Genomic DNA, 13,527 nt, shown 5'->3' on the forward strand with positions numbered 1-13,527 from the left:
AAACAAATTTAATTTCTCAAGAAAAGTATTTTACCTTAGTTCGGTTTAAAACAAAGTGAAATAATAATGCAAAAATATCTTTTGACTGGTGTCAACTGGACAATTCTGCCTTATACAGTCAGCCTGGAGAAACATTTTATTGCATGTAGAAGTAAATAAATGCAACAGACTTAGGGATAAAAATAACAACAGTGGTGTCCAGTTCACAATAGATGTTTTGCTGATGTTGTTACTAACCACTCAACTAAATCACAAACACACGAGGTGTGAACGACTCTTGAATGACCCCTGAACTAATAGCCAAGAGTTGAGTTTTTGCATTCTGAATAGGAAAGGGAGAAGGTTTGAAGTCTTCAATAGCACGGCATAAATATGAGAGAAGATCTCAAAGAAGCTTCAGCTACTGCAGGTGGAAGGTAAGAATGAAGGTGGCGAGGACGCCGCTGAGCATCAGGAAGGGGAACCACGTCTTGAGGAAGGCTGCCCAGCTGAGGGAGACAAGAGAGACCGGTGAGTGAGTGTGTGTGTGTGTGTGTGTGCGTGCGTGCGTGCGTGCGTGTGGAGACTCAGGACCATTATCATGTTTTTCCTTATCATGAAGTCACAACCCAAATTTATTCCACAAAAATAAAAACTCTAGCCCTCTTTCTATAATGTCTAGTCAATAAACAACTGAAATTATTGAAATGAATTGTGTGTCCTGCAACATAAATGCCCAACATTTTCTCTCTAAATATATATATTTTAAAATCCCTTTAAAAACAAAAAAGGGAAATTGCCCACGAAGCCACAACTCAATCAAAACAGCTCCGCGACCCACTTTCGGGTCGGAAGCCACTAGTTGGGAAACTCTGCCCTAACCCACACTGTTACACGTAAAAAAAAAAAAAAAAGAACACCACCACCCTTCCTGGGACAGAGAAGGACGTGTGAGACGTGATGGAGTATCACTTGGTCCACAGGGAGGGGGCGCCACCTCAACACATGCAGCCCCAACCAGGAGAATCCAGGAGCAGCCAACAAGGGGGTGACCTCCCAAGGTGACTTAGAGGGGGCACTGCTGTCAGTGATGAATTACATTACTACCCTTCTTTATAAGCGACTCCTGTGGCGGAGGAGCGTAATTGCAGAGGCAGCAGTGTGACGCCAACACACACTGTATGTGGGTCAACGGAGAATAATGAGTGGGGGGAGTGTGCATGTGTGTGTGTGTGTGTGTGTGTGTGTGTTGGTGGGGGGGTTCTCCGAGCCATATGTCTCCTAAAGCTGCGAGTCCAGCTGAACACCACTGTGATCCCTGGACTGTTGAAGACGGATCAGGATTCTTTGTGTTTTCCTTCAGCACCACACACACACATCACATCTGTGTTGTTTCTGAAGTTGAGAAATAAAGTGTACTTCATGGGAACATGAAGTCAGCCGGCACACTATACAAACCACAAATAGGGACGGCAACAACAACAACAACAAAAACAGTGATGAAGAAAGACGTGTGTGTGTGTGTGTGTTTTCATGTGAAAGAATTCTACAAATTGTTTTAAATGTACTGTCATCAAATACCACCACCACTCCTACTACTACTACGACTACTACTACTACTACAACTGAAAATAATGCCACAATTTTGCTGTTATAATGTCAATCCAGTGGACTCAAATGGAAACTTATTTAACCTTTATGTTATTTTTATTTCTATTTTTATATCATACCGTACTTTCTCTCTTTATACTATAGTTGCGGCTGTAAATGTAAATCTCTCCTGGAGATCAATTAAGTATCAATCGATTTATCTATCTATTGTAGTATCAGTGGAGCGACTGGCAGACCACAGGAAAACTATATGACCTCTTGACCTACATGGCCAGTTTCAGAAGAGTCCTGGAAAAGGTCAGTTGGATTTTAAAGGTTGGCATCACTTAATGAAGCCCTGGAGGTTGGACCTGAGGGAGGAGCCATGGGGCGGGTGAGGCCGAGGGACTTACGTCACGTGTTTCCCGTGTATGAAAGACCCCACACACAGGTTGACCATGTTCCACGACGTGCTGTTGTCGTAGCGCATGAGGTTGAGGGCCAAGGCCACGTGGGAGTGGCAGTTGTCCAGGCACAGGTTGTGCTGCAGCAAATCAAACACACAAAAAATGGATTATCATTGTTTAACAAAATAATTTGGAACATTATCTAAAACACACACACACACACACACACACACACACACACACACACACACACACACACACACACACACACACACAGATGAGTGAGTATGGTCAGTACCGGTCGACACTTGTACTCCTCCGAAGCGTCATGCACGGCTTTGTCCCACGTGGCTGCACCGTTGCCACACACTTTGTCCACGTCCAGCTTCCAAAACCTGACAAAGGATAACCAGCAGTCAGTGTATCATTTCAATACAGGTTTTTAGGGGATGAACTGATACCAATACCAGATACCCGATAATTTTACCAGTATCTGCTATCGGTACCGATACCAGTGCCAATACTGGTATTATTATCACGCAGAGTACTCAACCCCGGTATCAGTGCTAATACCTAATACCAGTATATCGATACTTGATACTGGTATTGGGTATTGGTACTGATACTAATACCAGTATCGGTTATTAGTACCAATACCAATACCCAATACTAGTATTAGGTATAGGTACTGATTCCAGAGTTGAGTACTCTGCTCGTACTTGCAAAACACGAGCCCATACCACAACGCTGTTTGTATATGCAAATTTTGTTCAATTTGTTTTTGCTTGGCACAGAAAATTGCTGTTGTGAAATATCTGTGGAAAAAAAAAAAAATCAAAATAATTCTATATTGTGTAGCATCCTTATCAAGTACTTGGTATCAGTATCTGCAAGTACTGAAGAACTCGTACTCTACTCGTTCTGTATAAAAGTGGTATCGGTGCATCGCTACGTATATTCATGCCTCTCTGTGTTTGGGTGCAGCTTTATATAAAACATCCTAAGCTATAAACTCACTTTGTTGGTTTGCCGAAGCCCATGTTATCCTCCTGGAATCACACAAATGCACAATTAACACACTCAATCGACACACACACACACACACACACACACACACACACACACAGACACACACACACACACACACACACACACACACACACAAATCTGAGAGTTTCAGACGGGGTCGACACTCACCGATACAAAATAAGAGCCTGCGAAGTCCCGGATGACCCCGGAAGAGGTGCAGATACCCATGTGACCGATGAAGGGAAACATCCACCTGCAGGACGCCGCAACACACAACGGCGGATTTAACCACACGCACAGTCGTTAATGCAGGCCAGTCTGATGCGTCAGATAGAATAGAATAGAAGCCTTTATTGATCCCACATTGGGTAAATTTACAGAATTACAGCAACAATATAGTGCAAACAGAAGAATTTTTTTTTTTTTTTAATAAATAAATAAATAAATTTATAGTGTAAGAAATGTGTGTGTGTGTGTGTGGGGGGGGGGGGGGAGAAACATAGTGGCATGGCTATAATTTAAAAGCAAATGTAACACAAAGAGACACCGAACAGAATCACAACAGATGAGGTCGTGATGCGGCGTGACACGAAGCTCACGATAGGACGGGAATGGGGGTCCAGACGATGCAGTGTGGGTAGCGGCCGCCCCTCCGCTCGCTCCTCAGCGGCTCTCCGTGGTAGTTTATCATCACGTCGCTCTCGTCCACCTCCGCCATCACTCACGGCCCGCAACGGGACACCGACACCGACGCACTGACCCACGGGGCGACGTCAGGCGGAAGCGCAGCGGCGTCGACGACGTCACTCCGCCTTCCGTCGGGCCGTGAACGCGTCGCCGCAGATTACGGCGACTTGTGTTCGCAGCGTGCGTAAGCAAGCAGGGACGAGTGACCTGTTTTTTTTCGCGTGTTAAATAATGTTCAATTTAACGAAATAGACTATGAAAAAAAAAAAAATCCCGCAATAAACGAGTTGGTGGTTTGCTAAATGTTAAACTGTATTTTACGACGTTATCTGTCTCTTTGTGGTAATGGCATTAAGCATTCCATCCAGTGATTATAAACAGATACTGTATTTTGTGCCTGATACCAAATTTAATTTTCATCATGAATTGTTTTTCATGAAAAAAACGACTTCCCTGTGGTGACCATGCCACTGCAAATGATGAACTGAATTTCTGTCAACACACATGATCTATTGATTAATTTAAAAATAAAACAACCAGGCTTGGCTAGTGTCTCTCATATTGAAGATTTATTATCATTCAGCATTATTTCTAATAGCTTCCCTGTTATGAGATGCAGTGACTCCACATTTTTCATTTAGCAATTACCACTGTAACATGGAGGCCTAAGATTCTACCTACAAACTCTCATATTTCTGACGTGCTAAAAGAACATCAGTGTCTTCTTTCACGTTTTCAAGCTGGAAGCTCAGTGGGTGGTCAGTACCGCTGGCGCTGTTGAAATACAGGTTGTATTGAAGTACCACAACAAAATGATTCAGACGTGAGTGGTGTGAGAAGTGTTTCATCACTTTAATTTTTGCCTTGTTGACAACTATGATGATCCCTTGAAGAAAAACGGGATCTCAACTGAATCAAGAAAGTAAACCAGAAAGAAGCCTAGTGTTGCTTGTTATCAAGGGCCCAGTCCTCAACAATTGGTGGGGGGCAGAAGACCAAGTGTGCCCCCTAAACCACGATCCAGGGTTTGACTCCTTTTCTGGCACGAGCCTGTGGCCACAGACGTCTCATGCATCAGACTGGGACCAACTTCATGAAAGCAGGACCTCGAGGAGGTCCAGGGACCCCTTCAGGAGGTCCTAGGACTCAGACGAGGTCCACGAACCCTGAGGAGGTCCTAGGACCCTCAGGAGGCCCTGGGACTCTGAGGAGGTCCTGGGCTGCTGAGGCTGCTGTTGGGCCACAGATACAATGTGCCAAAAGCTGCAGGGCTCAGGACCACGATGATCCTGTGGCACTGGGCGTTGAAATGACTGTGTGATGTATTCAGTTATTCATTGTTCATCGTTTTGCAGTCTCACGTGCTGTTTTATTGGGACTGCTGGTTGCAAATCAAACCGCCCTGTTGGGGGATAATAACAGCAACAATAATAATAATAATAATAATTATAATAATAAAATGATGTGGCATAATGTTTGTTGAACAGAAAGTGCTGGAGCAACACAGCTGGATGGAAGGAATCCCATCGCCAACAAAAAGCGCATTATTAGTGCCATACACAACAAGGTAGCACCTGCGTCCCGTCTCCACTCAGGCAAAGTTTCACAGTGACAAACAGTTGCAATCAACGGAAATTGATTTAAAAAGACAAAACAAAACAACAAGCCTTTTTTTTTTTTTAAACATAAAATTGTTTTGAAATCTTGTTGATTTTAATCAACAAACCATTGCAGAAAAACCGCCAAACTGAAAATGAGCACAGAGTGCCGACATTGTGTTTCAGTGAAACTAAACCAACATGAATCTTCGGCCGCTGCAGTGCTTGTGCGGGCAGAAGAGAAATGGCTCCTTTTTTCCGCTAGAAACCCCAAAAAAAAGAAAGAAAGGAAAGCTGAGAAAAGCTTCTGATCACGTGCAGAGTCAACATCTTGGCGTGTGACGGTTCAATACCAGGCTTCCCGTGACAAAATGACACTTCAGAGTCTCTTTCAGGCTGAAGTGGAGCGGCAACTGAGACTCTCAGCGCCACCTGCAGGCTGACCGACCGGAGGCTGACACTCGGCAGCACGTCCGCCGAGGAGCGACCCCCCCAGGTGGGTCAGCTGACCTCCAGCGGTGCACTCTGTGGCCAGCAGGGGGCGATGCATAGTGCAGAGGTGACGACCTTCGGGGTTCTGATCGAGTCATTGGCCCCCCCGCCCCTCCCTCCCACCATCACTCTGACACTCCACACCTACTGCTTCTCGTCGTCGTCGTCGTAGTTCATTAGCTGGGCCGACACTGCACCTGTCCCTCTGAGTTGTCCTCGTCGTCGGAGGCAGCGTCGGGGCCGACGCCCCGCAGGCCCGTGATGCGGTAGCCCATGTTTAGCAGCATGACCTCCAACGGGTCGGCGTTCATCCTCCTCTGGTTGGCCTGAGCGGCTCCATCCATGTCCTCCACCACCCGCACGTTCTCACTCATTCCCTGCACAAAACACACACATCATCATTACACAGAAACATCTATATATGTGTCGTTATAATGGTATAGTGTCATTTTGTTGGATTTCATCGTTTGCAACTAATTACAATGTATTGTATTGCATAAAACTTTAAACACCCTTATGTGTACATCCCACTTTTTAAATCTATATGTGTGTGTAAAGAGCGCCCCCACAGGTCAGTACCTCAGGCCGGGGGTTCCACAGCCGGACCACGGGGTCGATGCCGCTGGTGGCCAGGAAGCAGTAGTTGGGGTGTGGCTGCAGGCAGTTGACGATGGACTCGTCGCCCTGCAGGATCCTCACCAGGTTGGTCGTCTCCTTCTCCCAGATGAAGAAGGAGCCATCGTCCGAGCCACTCACGATGAACTGGCCTTTGCTGCCGAGCAGAGACACGAGTCAAGACGGGCACTGGACGCGCGTGTCGAAAGGTTCGGGGGTCAAACGGACCAGCGAGGTCACTTTGCAAGGGTAGCTTTTTTTTTTAAAAAACGTCCCATGAAAATTGTCCCTCAGGCTAATTAAAAACTGGCTGGGCGGAGTGATTTCAAGCAGTGACTCCAGTCATCAAAACAAATCATCTACAGACGAGACGCTGATGTCTGATCGCGGCAGACTGGTGGTGAACGTGGAAGATGATTTCTTCATCAACCAAGACCTATAACCTTTCGTCCCTCCGCCCAGTGATTCACACCGGGAAGTAGTTTTGAGGGTTTGCTGCATGCATCGCAAACGTCACATGGTTTTCTAATAGTTTGGTGAACGTGCAGGTCACAACTTGTTCACCAGAGGGACAGGAGAGGTTGTTGGATTGCGCATTTGATGTGTTTTGAGGGAGAGGAGACCTGTGACGTTCACCTACAGTTTGTGTCTCTTTCGAAGAATTAAAAAGATAAATAAATAAATAAATAAATAAATAAATAAACAGGCACTGGTGATTTGAGAAATGTACCAACTTCTGTGACTGAAGGGGAATACGACGACAGGCGAATGTGCCAAAATGTTTAACTGTCCCTTAAACGCCTCGTCTCAGGCTGAGAAACTCTTGACTGCCCCCTAGTGGTGCTCTGGAGCTTGACTGACCTTCCGAAGAAGTTGGCCTCCTTGATGTCGGTGGTGGTGTTGCAGTGGCCGCAGTATCTGTGTTTGTAGTCGAAGCTTCGCTCTCGGAGCACCAGCTCGTCTTCGGGAATCGACTCCTTCCGACTCAACGAGTTGAATCGAACGCCACTGTTGGCTTTCTTATCGTCAGCTGGGGAAGAATAACAAACAGAACAGACAAAATAACTTCTTATAACTACAAGACTGTGTCGCGTTTGACATTGTATCACTGCAGTTTGGATGTTTGAAGAAAAGAGCTGAGCTATATTTCCAATAATACAATACCTGTAAATTGAAAAATAGCATTAATTGAAAAATAGCATAATTGCTGAAGTTTTCAGTGCAGCAGTCGATCTTACTTTCTTTCCTAGCAGGGAAATGTTCCTGGTATTCAGCGTTTTCTCTTGGGTTTATTTCTGTGGGCCGGTGCTTAAAACGAACTAGGCGAGATGTGTTTTTTCTGTTTGTTTTTAGTGCTGCAACGGCGTAGTTTACAAATTTGGGATCAATAAAGTACATCTCTTCTATTCTATTTTATTCTATTCTATTCAAAACAGGAAATTATGCAAATGCCCAACGCCTGTCTGTAAACGACCTGCTTTTAGCAAAGTCAAAACGGAGCTTTTATTTCAGCTAGTATTCTAATATCCCAGACAGCTTCGGAGAGCCTTTCTGGTATCCAGCTGCGGGAAAGTCTGGTGCTCAAACTCTGTGCATTTGTATAACAAATATCACCCGCTGCAAATCGAAATCATAAGCAACAATCAGAGCTGAGATACCTGAGTCAGACTTGGAGAAGAGTGCGGCCTTGATGTCCTTGTCCAGGGCGTCGCAGGCGCTGCTGTGCGCCTGCTCGGGGAACTTCCCCTTGAAGTCGTTGAGGCACTCCAGGGCCTCGGCCACGTACTTGAGCTCAAAGAGGCAGCGCGCCAGCCTGAAGTGAGCCTTGAGGTGTCCGGGGTTCAGAGTCAGAGCCTTCAGACAGTCCCTGAGGGCGTCGTAGTGGTCTCCGTCCCTGAGGGTGACAGAGCAGCACTTCAGTTGCATCGCAGCCCCTGGAGCCAGTAGACCAGTGAGACTCCACCAGCTGAGAACCACTGGTGTGAAACACACTAACTCTCACCACTTGCGCTTCATGTAGGCGGCAGCGCGGTTCCCGTACAGCATGGCGTTAGAGCTGGCCTGGTGGATCCCCAGGCTGTAGAGCTGGATGGCCTGAGTCCACTGCTGCCGCGCAAACGCATCGTTCGCCTGCTGCTTTATCTTCTCCAGGTGTGGAGGGAGTTCAGAGCTGAAAGAGACAAGACAGCAGTCTGAGCAGCAGCAGGTCAGTCAGACAGTCAGCCAGTCAGGAAGGGGTTGAGTGAAATCACCTCGAGTGAATCTGGCTTCCAGCAAATCTAATATGGCTGGCTGGAAGGTGGATACCGTTGGTCGTCTTTCCATTCTGAACATCACCTGGACAGATCCACAAACCAGCCACACCCCCCATTAATCAAATGGACCTCTCAGGCCTCAAGCAGACTCACTTTCTTTATGGAAGCAGTTTCAGAGACGCACCTGCTGAGGACGAGCACTTTTTTGGAAGCAAAAACGTGTATGGCCTCTGTTTGAAAGTCAAGTCGAAGAGATAAACCTGCCCAAAAAAAATAAAATGAGTAAGTGTAAGAATCATCATCAAGATCATTGTATAGAACTTCATTCATATAAATCTCTGTATATTTTTAACCTGTTACATTCTGGATATACATAAGGCAATATATATTATTCATTTCATACCTGTACTTTACAGCAACAGTTATTTAGTCATTTACCATAACTATTTATCATAACTTGAGCTACATTAGTGATTAAACTCTTCAGATTCTCACTGGTGATGACAGCGTTACCTGTTCTCCGCCCATGTTGACCAGCAGCTCAGTGCCGTCGGGGCTGAAGGTGACGTACGTGGCCACCAGGACCCTCAGGCGGTTCTTGTAGTCTGGGAGCTTCACGGGCAGGTGACCTGAAGCATTAACGGAGCAGGAGGTGAAGTTACTCTGATCTTATTGCCTCATTATGGAACAAGAGTCCGACGTCGGCAAATCAACAGAATACCTGCAACGTAATACTGTCCGGCTCCATCTGGGATGGGTTTCTGTCTGTCACAGAACGAGTGCACAGCTGCTGACGTTCCCTGAATCATGGACTTCCTGTGGAAAAACGCATGAACTCGATCAAGGCACCGCCAGAGGCACAAACCCTGGATCTCAACCCAGACACTGAGTGATGTTCAGTGAAGTTCAGCTGAGGACGGCTTTTAAGAATAACAATAAGGATGCCTTTGTTTATCCCACACTGGGGAAATTTGCATAATTAAAGCAGCATGTACAGTGCAAAGAGTGAATTAAAAAGAAATAAATAAAGAAAATAGATATACATTATTTACATTTATTTACATATGTGTGCAAGTGATCCAACTGTTTTTCCTTTCTTACTCTATAAATATTTTATTTTTTATTTCTTTTAAATTAATATAACTTTACTTCTCTTTGTACTATATTGTTGCTGTGACTACGTAAATTTGGGATTAATTAAAGCGTTCTATTCTATTCTCGGTGTTAAAATAAGTATTTATCAATGTTTTATTGCACCTGCAGTGAAAATGTCGCTACCAACCTGTAGTTGTGGATCATCCTAATGTCGTAGAGGCGAACAAAAGGCCCGTTGGCGCCGACGGCCAGGTAGTTGTTGTCCCGCGGGTTGACCGCCAGACACTTGGCCTCCACCAGCTGACCGCAGAACTCCGTCAGGTCCACCAGCACCTCCGAGTGTTTGCTGTTCTCCCTCAGGTCGTATTGCCTGCGGCGGACAGGCGGGGGGGAGGGGCAAGCGTGAGCCAATCACTGAAAGCCACCGGGGCTCCATCTCCAGGGCGAGCCCCACCTGATCATGCCGTCCTCGGCCGCGCTCCAGAAGGTGTTGGGCCACATGGGCGCCGTGGCGATGCGCTTGACTCTGTTGGTGTGATCGGAGAACATGTGGATGGTTTCCTTCACGGTGAGGTCGTGCACGTGGACTTTAGTGTCTGCTGCGCCCGTGATCAAGATCCTGTCCCCGGTGTGAGGAAGGAACTGGGTAGACCGAGAAACGCAACGTCAGAAGGAAGCGGCGGTTGAAACAAGACCAGTGAGCAACTTTCATAGAAAACCAGCACGGCAGAAATATCGTATAAAGTCCTGCTTACTTTTACGGAGAATATATTTGCGGCGTGACCCGTGTGCATAGTTGTGAGCTTCTTATGACGAAACGGATCCCAGACGATGGCGTGTTGATCGTCTGAGCCTGAAGCCAGTAAACTGGACAAAAGAAGAAAATGACCTATAAGAAGTTGTGTAGACACGCTTGAGGATACATTGGGAGGTCTATGCGGTACATTTGCAAGGTGGTGAGTTTATTATAGCGAGACAAAATAGAATAGAACAAAACAGAAGAGAACGCCTTTATCAATCCCACGTTGGGGAAATCTGAATAATTATAACAACAACGAGGAAAGGAAAGGAAAATTATATTAATTAAAAAGGAATAAAGAAATGCAAATAAAATAAAACATTTATAGAGTAAGAAAGGAAAAACAAGACATTTACATCATTTGAACAGCTGAATTATTTACAGTTATCTACATAAGGCAGGGGTGAGACAAGGCTGAGAAATGAAATATATTCCAAAACAACTTTGGAAGTGCATCCAGTGATGACTGACACAATTAGAGATGCAAATACTGTTTGTATTACAAACCAAGATTTGCAGCAGCAACGGTTGAAACTTACTCTCCTGTTTCGTTCCATTCCAGGCAGTTTACACAGCCAGTGTGGCCCTGTGATGAAAAATAACACGCCCTGTTGAAATCCTCACTGCTTCCGCATTGAATTGAATTTCTTTATTGTCATTGTAAAATTAAGTACAACAAAATTTAAAAATGTTTCCTTTGGATGCACACAGTACATTAAATGAGAAAGCAATAAAAACTAGTAAAACATAACTATTAAAACCACAACAAAAAAAAAACACACGTCACACAACACTCAAACCACATTCATCATAATCACATTCACATTCTGTGGTTATCATACTCTTCTCCATTGTTGCACAATCCAAGTAACTTTGTGTGTCTATGAAGTGCAATTATGTCCCAAAAGAACTGTTTTACATTCTGTTTGTACTCGCTTTTTGCTGTTTGCAAAGACCTTGAGTCACTGACCTGAAGCTCAGTCTCCAGTCCAAGTCGTTTGATGAACGGTTCCGTCACATGATAGAACCGCTGGAACCCAGACACTCGCTTGTCCTGGGGACAAGAATCAATGGGCACGATTGGATGAGATTGTTTCTGCATAATGTTATTAATCTTCTCATTGAGGAGAGCCAGTCGGGGTTGACCTGGAGCGTATTCATGTAAATGATTGGCAGATTTGTGATGTGTGGAACTTGACATTTCTTAACTCACTCTGATCTGCCGGTGCAGAATATCTCTGGTGATGTTGCCGGACGTCATGGTGTCGACACGGGTCAGAAAACACGTTGGGACGGTTGGTTCCAGGTGTCAGAATTCAAAGGTCATTGAGTCTGTTTCTTGAGAAGTAGCTGGAGAGAAAATGAAATCGTTTCACTTGGGCTGATGGAAGTCCCATGTGATACCTATTTTCATGTTATGTCATTTTGAGCCCAGGGCCCGGCATAGAAATATCACATAATGAACAATTATAAGACTCTATCGTTCTCCAGCAAAAAGCATATTTCCTGTTGTTGTTGTTCCTAAAGCAGGGAGAAGGACGCTCAGTTTGTACTTGCCTGATGGAACTGACACTTAGTTGGACCTTCATGTTTGGCCGATGACACGAAGCCAGGCGCTTTCACTGGGTGTACTGTGCGCTGATTGGCGCTGTTGTCACTGACCTGGGAGTGGTATCTGCGCACTTTGTGGCGTCACAAAGGGGTCACTCAAAGACCAGAGAGTTGTCAAGTGGAGGAGATAAATTAAGCTTTAATTTCTGTAGACGTCACTCAAAGTTATCATTGTTAGAAAACATAGGTAAAGTGAGTTTTGCATAATTTGGGACTTTATTTACACAGTTACGTCAACCAGGGACGACGAGCACCGAGCGTTCAGTTTAAAGCCAAATCATCTCATCAGCAGATATTGCAATTGTTCTTTTACTGTAAGTTCAACTAAAACTTTTTTTTTTTTCTATTTGAAACACACGCAAGTCGCTGAACCACAGCTGTCGCTCGACGTCGTGAAATCAAGAGCCACACCAACCATCGGAGTTCAACAACTTAGCCAAACAGCTAATGCTAACCGTACAGCTCATAAGCTTAGAACAACTGGTTGACAGTCTCCAAAAACAAAGGCAAAACACTGAGCATGAAGGACACAGTTAAACACTGTGTTGGTCATCGAGCCATGGGGCATTCAAGACGTCAATCGTTCAAGTTGCTGGCGTTAGCGTATCTGCGTTACCTCTGCTAGCTAAACAAAACGTCTACTCCGTGTAACACTGATATTTCGGACTCCTCATTGAAATTCTACGAGCGCTGTAAAGTTCTCACCGCTCTGCTTCAACTAAAAGGTCGTCCGTCGGGAAATGTCCATTTAGTGTACGTGACGAGTCTCATGCTATGTGCGTTTGTTGACAGAGCTCACGCTAGTACCTCCTCCGACTTGTTCACAAACCTGCTCCCACTGAGCCTATCACGCAACTTTGTTCCGCTAGCTAGAGCAGAGTACACACTTCCGGACTGTGTTGATTTCAAAATAAATGCACCCATGGTTCTTATTGGCCCGGGTTATTGCTTACATAATGCATAAAAGTGCTATTTTTGATAATTCTGATCATCTAGAAGATGTAGCAAAAGAGCAAAGAATAGCAAATTGCAAGCTAACAAACTGGGACTTTAACCTTTAACAACTATGGGAGCGGAAGTTCTAAAACAGTAATTTCCTGTGTAAAATAGACACAGCAAAGCCGAGAAAAGAATTGTTATAAATTGACATAAAATGATAAGGAAATATCACTAGTACGTTTTCATTTGCCAAATATCCAGAAGAGACTTACAGAAAACCATTGTAGAAAGATCTACACATTTTTGTTTTATATTGTATATTATAGCGTTTCTTTCCGTTTTGCCTTTATTAGATGAATCTTTAATGCCCTCTCGTGTACATCTTTGGTAACTGCATGTGTCACAAACAATATATATATATATATATATAT

The 13,527-nt window shown here is 44.8% G+C and overlaps 2 protein-coding genes across 2 annotated transcripts; both read right to left on the reverse strand.

Moving 5' to 3' along the window:
- Positions 1 to 122: 122 nt before the first annotated feature.
- LOC142898029 (transmembrane protein 222-like) lies at positions 123 to 4,371 on the reverse strand. The gene is made up of 6 exons (XM_076040743.1): positions 3,605 to 4,371; positions 3,174 to 3,258; positions 2,994 to 3,025; positions 2,275 to 2,371; positions 1,983 to 2,113; positions 123 to 488 (listed from the first exon to the last, which is right to left on the reverse strand). The coding sequence occupies exons 1-6, from the start codon at positions 3,721 to 3,723 to the stop codon at positions 401 to 403; spliced, it is 552 nt and encodes a 183-aa protein (XP_075896858.1). The 5' UTR covers positions 3,724 to 4,371; the 3' UTR covers positions 123 to 400.
- A 149-nt stretch (positions 4,372 to 4,520) lies between these two features.
- wdtc1 (WD and tetratricopeptide repeats 1) lies at positions 4,521 to 13,119 on the reverse strand. Its single transcript, XM_076040742.1, has 16 exons — positions 12,104 to 13,119; positions 11,760 to 11,896; positions 11,517 to 11,600; positions 11,086 to 11,132; positions 10,503 to 10,614; positions 10,202 to 10,389; positions 9,935 to 10,117; positions 9,374 to 9,468; positions 9,166 to 9,281; positions 8,837 to 8,912; positions 8,650 to 8,734; positions 8,400 to 8,567; positions 8,056 to 8,291; positions 7,259 to 7,427; positions 6,362 to 6,554; positions 4,521 to 6,159 (listed from the first exon to the last, which is right to left on the reverse strand). The coding sequence occupies exons 2-16, from the start codon at positions 11,805 to 11,807 to the stop codon at positions 5,959 to 5,961; spliced, it is 2,001 nt and encodes a 666-aa protein (XP_075896857.1). The 5' UTR covers positions 11,808 to 11,896; positions 12,104 to 13,119; the 3' UTR covers positions 4,521 to 5,958.
- Positions 13,120 to 13,527: the final 408 nt, after the last annotated feature.

Source organism: Nelusetta ayraudi, unplaced genomic scaffold, assembly GCF_046127955.1.
Source record: "Nelusetta ayraudi isolate G7.1 ecotype Tasmania unplaced genomic scaffold, CSIRO-AGI_Nayr_v1 ptg000063l, whole genome shotgun sequence".
Lineage (NCBI taxonomy): Eukaryota > Metazoa > Chordata > Actinopteri > Tetraodontiformes > Monacanthidae > Nelusetta > Nelusetta ayraudi.

What these genes read in the sequence shown, in the direction of transcription:
- LOC142898029 (XM_076040743.1), bottom strand. Translation starts at nt 3,723, where the DNA reads ATGGCGGAGGTGGACGAGAGCGACGTGATGATAAACTACCACGGAGAG. An exon ending in ACCCCCATTCCCGTCCTATC is followed by an intron (nt 3,259 to 3,604) that starts GTGAGCTTCGTG and finishes GGCGTCCTGCAG; the next exon opens with GTGGATGTTTCCCTTCATCG. An exon ending in GGCTTCGGCAAACCAACAAA is followed by an intron (nt 2,372 to 2,993) that starts GTGAGTTTATAG and finishes ATCCTTTGTCAG; the next exon opens with GTTTTGGAAGCTGGACGTGG.
- wdtc1 (XM_076040742.1), bottom strand. Translation starts at nt 11,807, where the DNA reads ATGACGTCCGGCAACATCACCAGAGATATTCTGCACCGGCAGATCAGA. An exon ending in GCCGAGGACGGCATGATCAG is followed by an intron (nt 10,118 to 10,201) that starts GTGGGGCTCGCC and finishes TGTCCGCCGCAG; the next exon opens with GCAATACGACCTGAGGGAGA. An exon ending in AAAGTGCTCGTCCTCAGCAG is followed by an intron (nt 8,735 to 8,836) that starts GTGCGTCTCTGA and finishes GGATCTGTCCAG; the next exon opens with GTGATGTTCAGAATGGAAAG.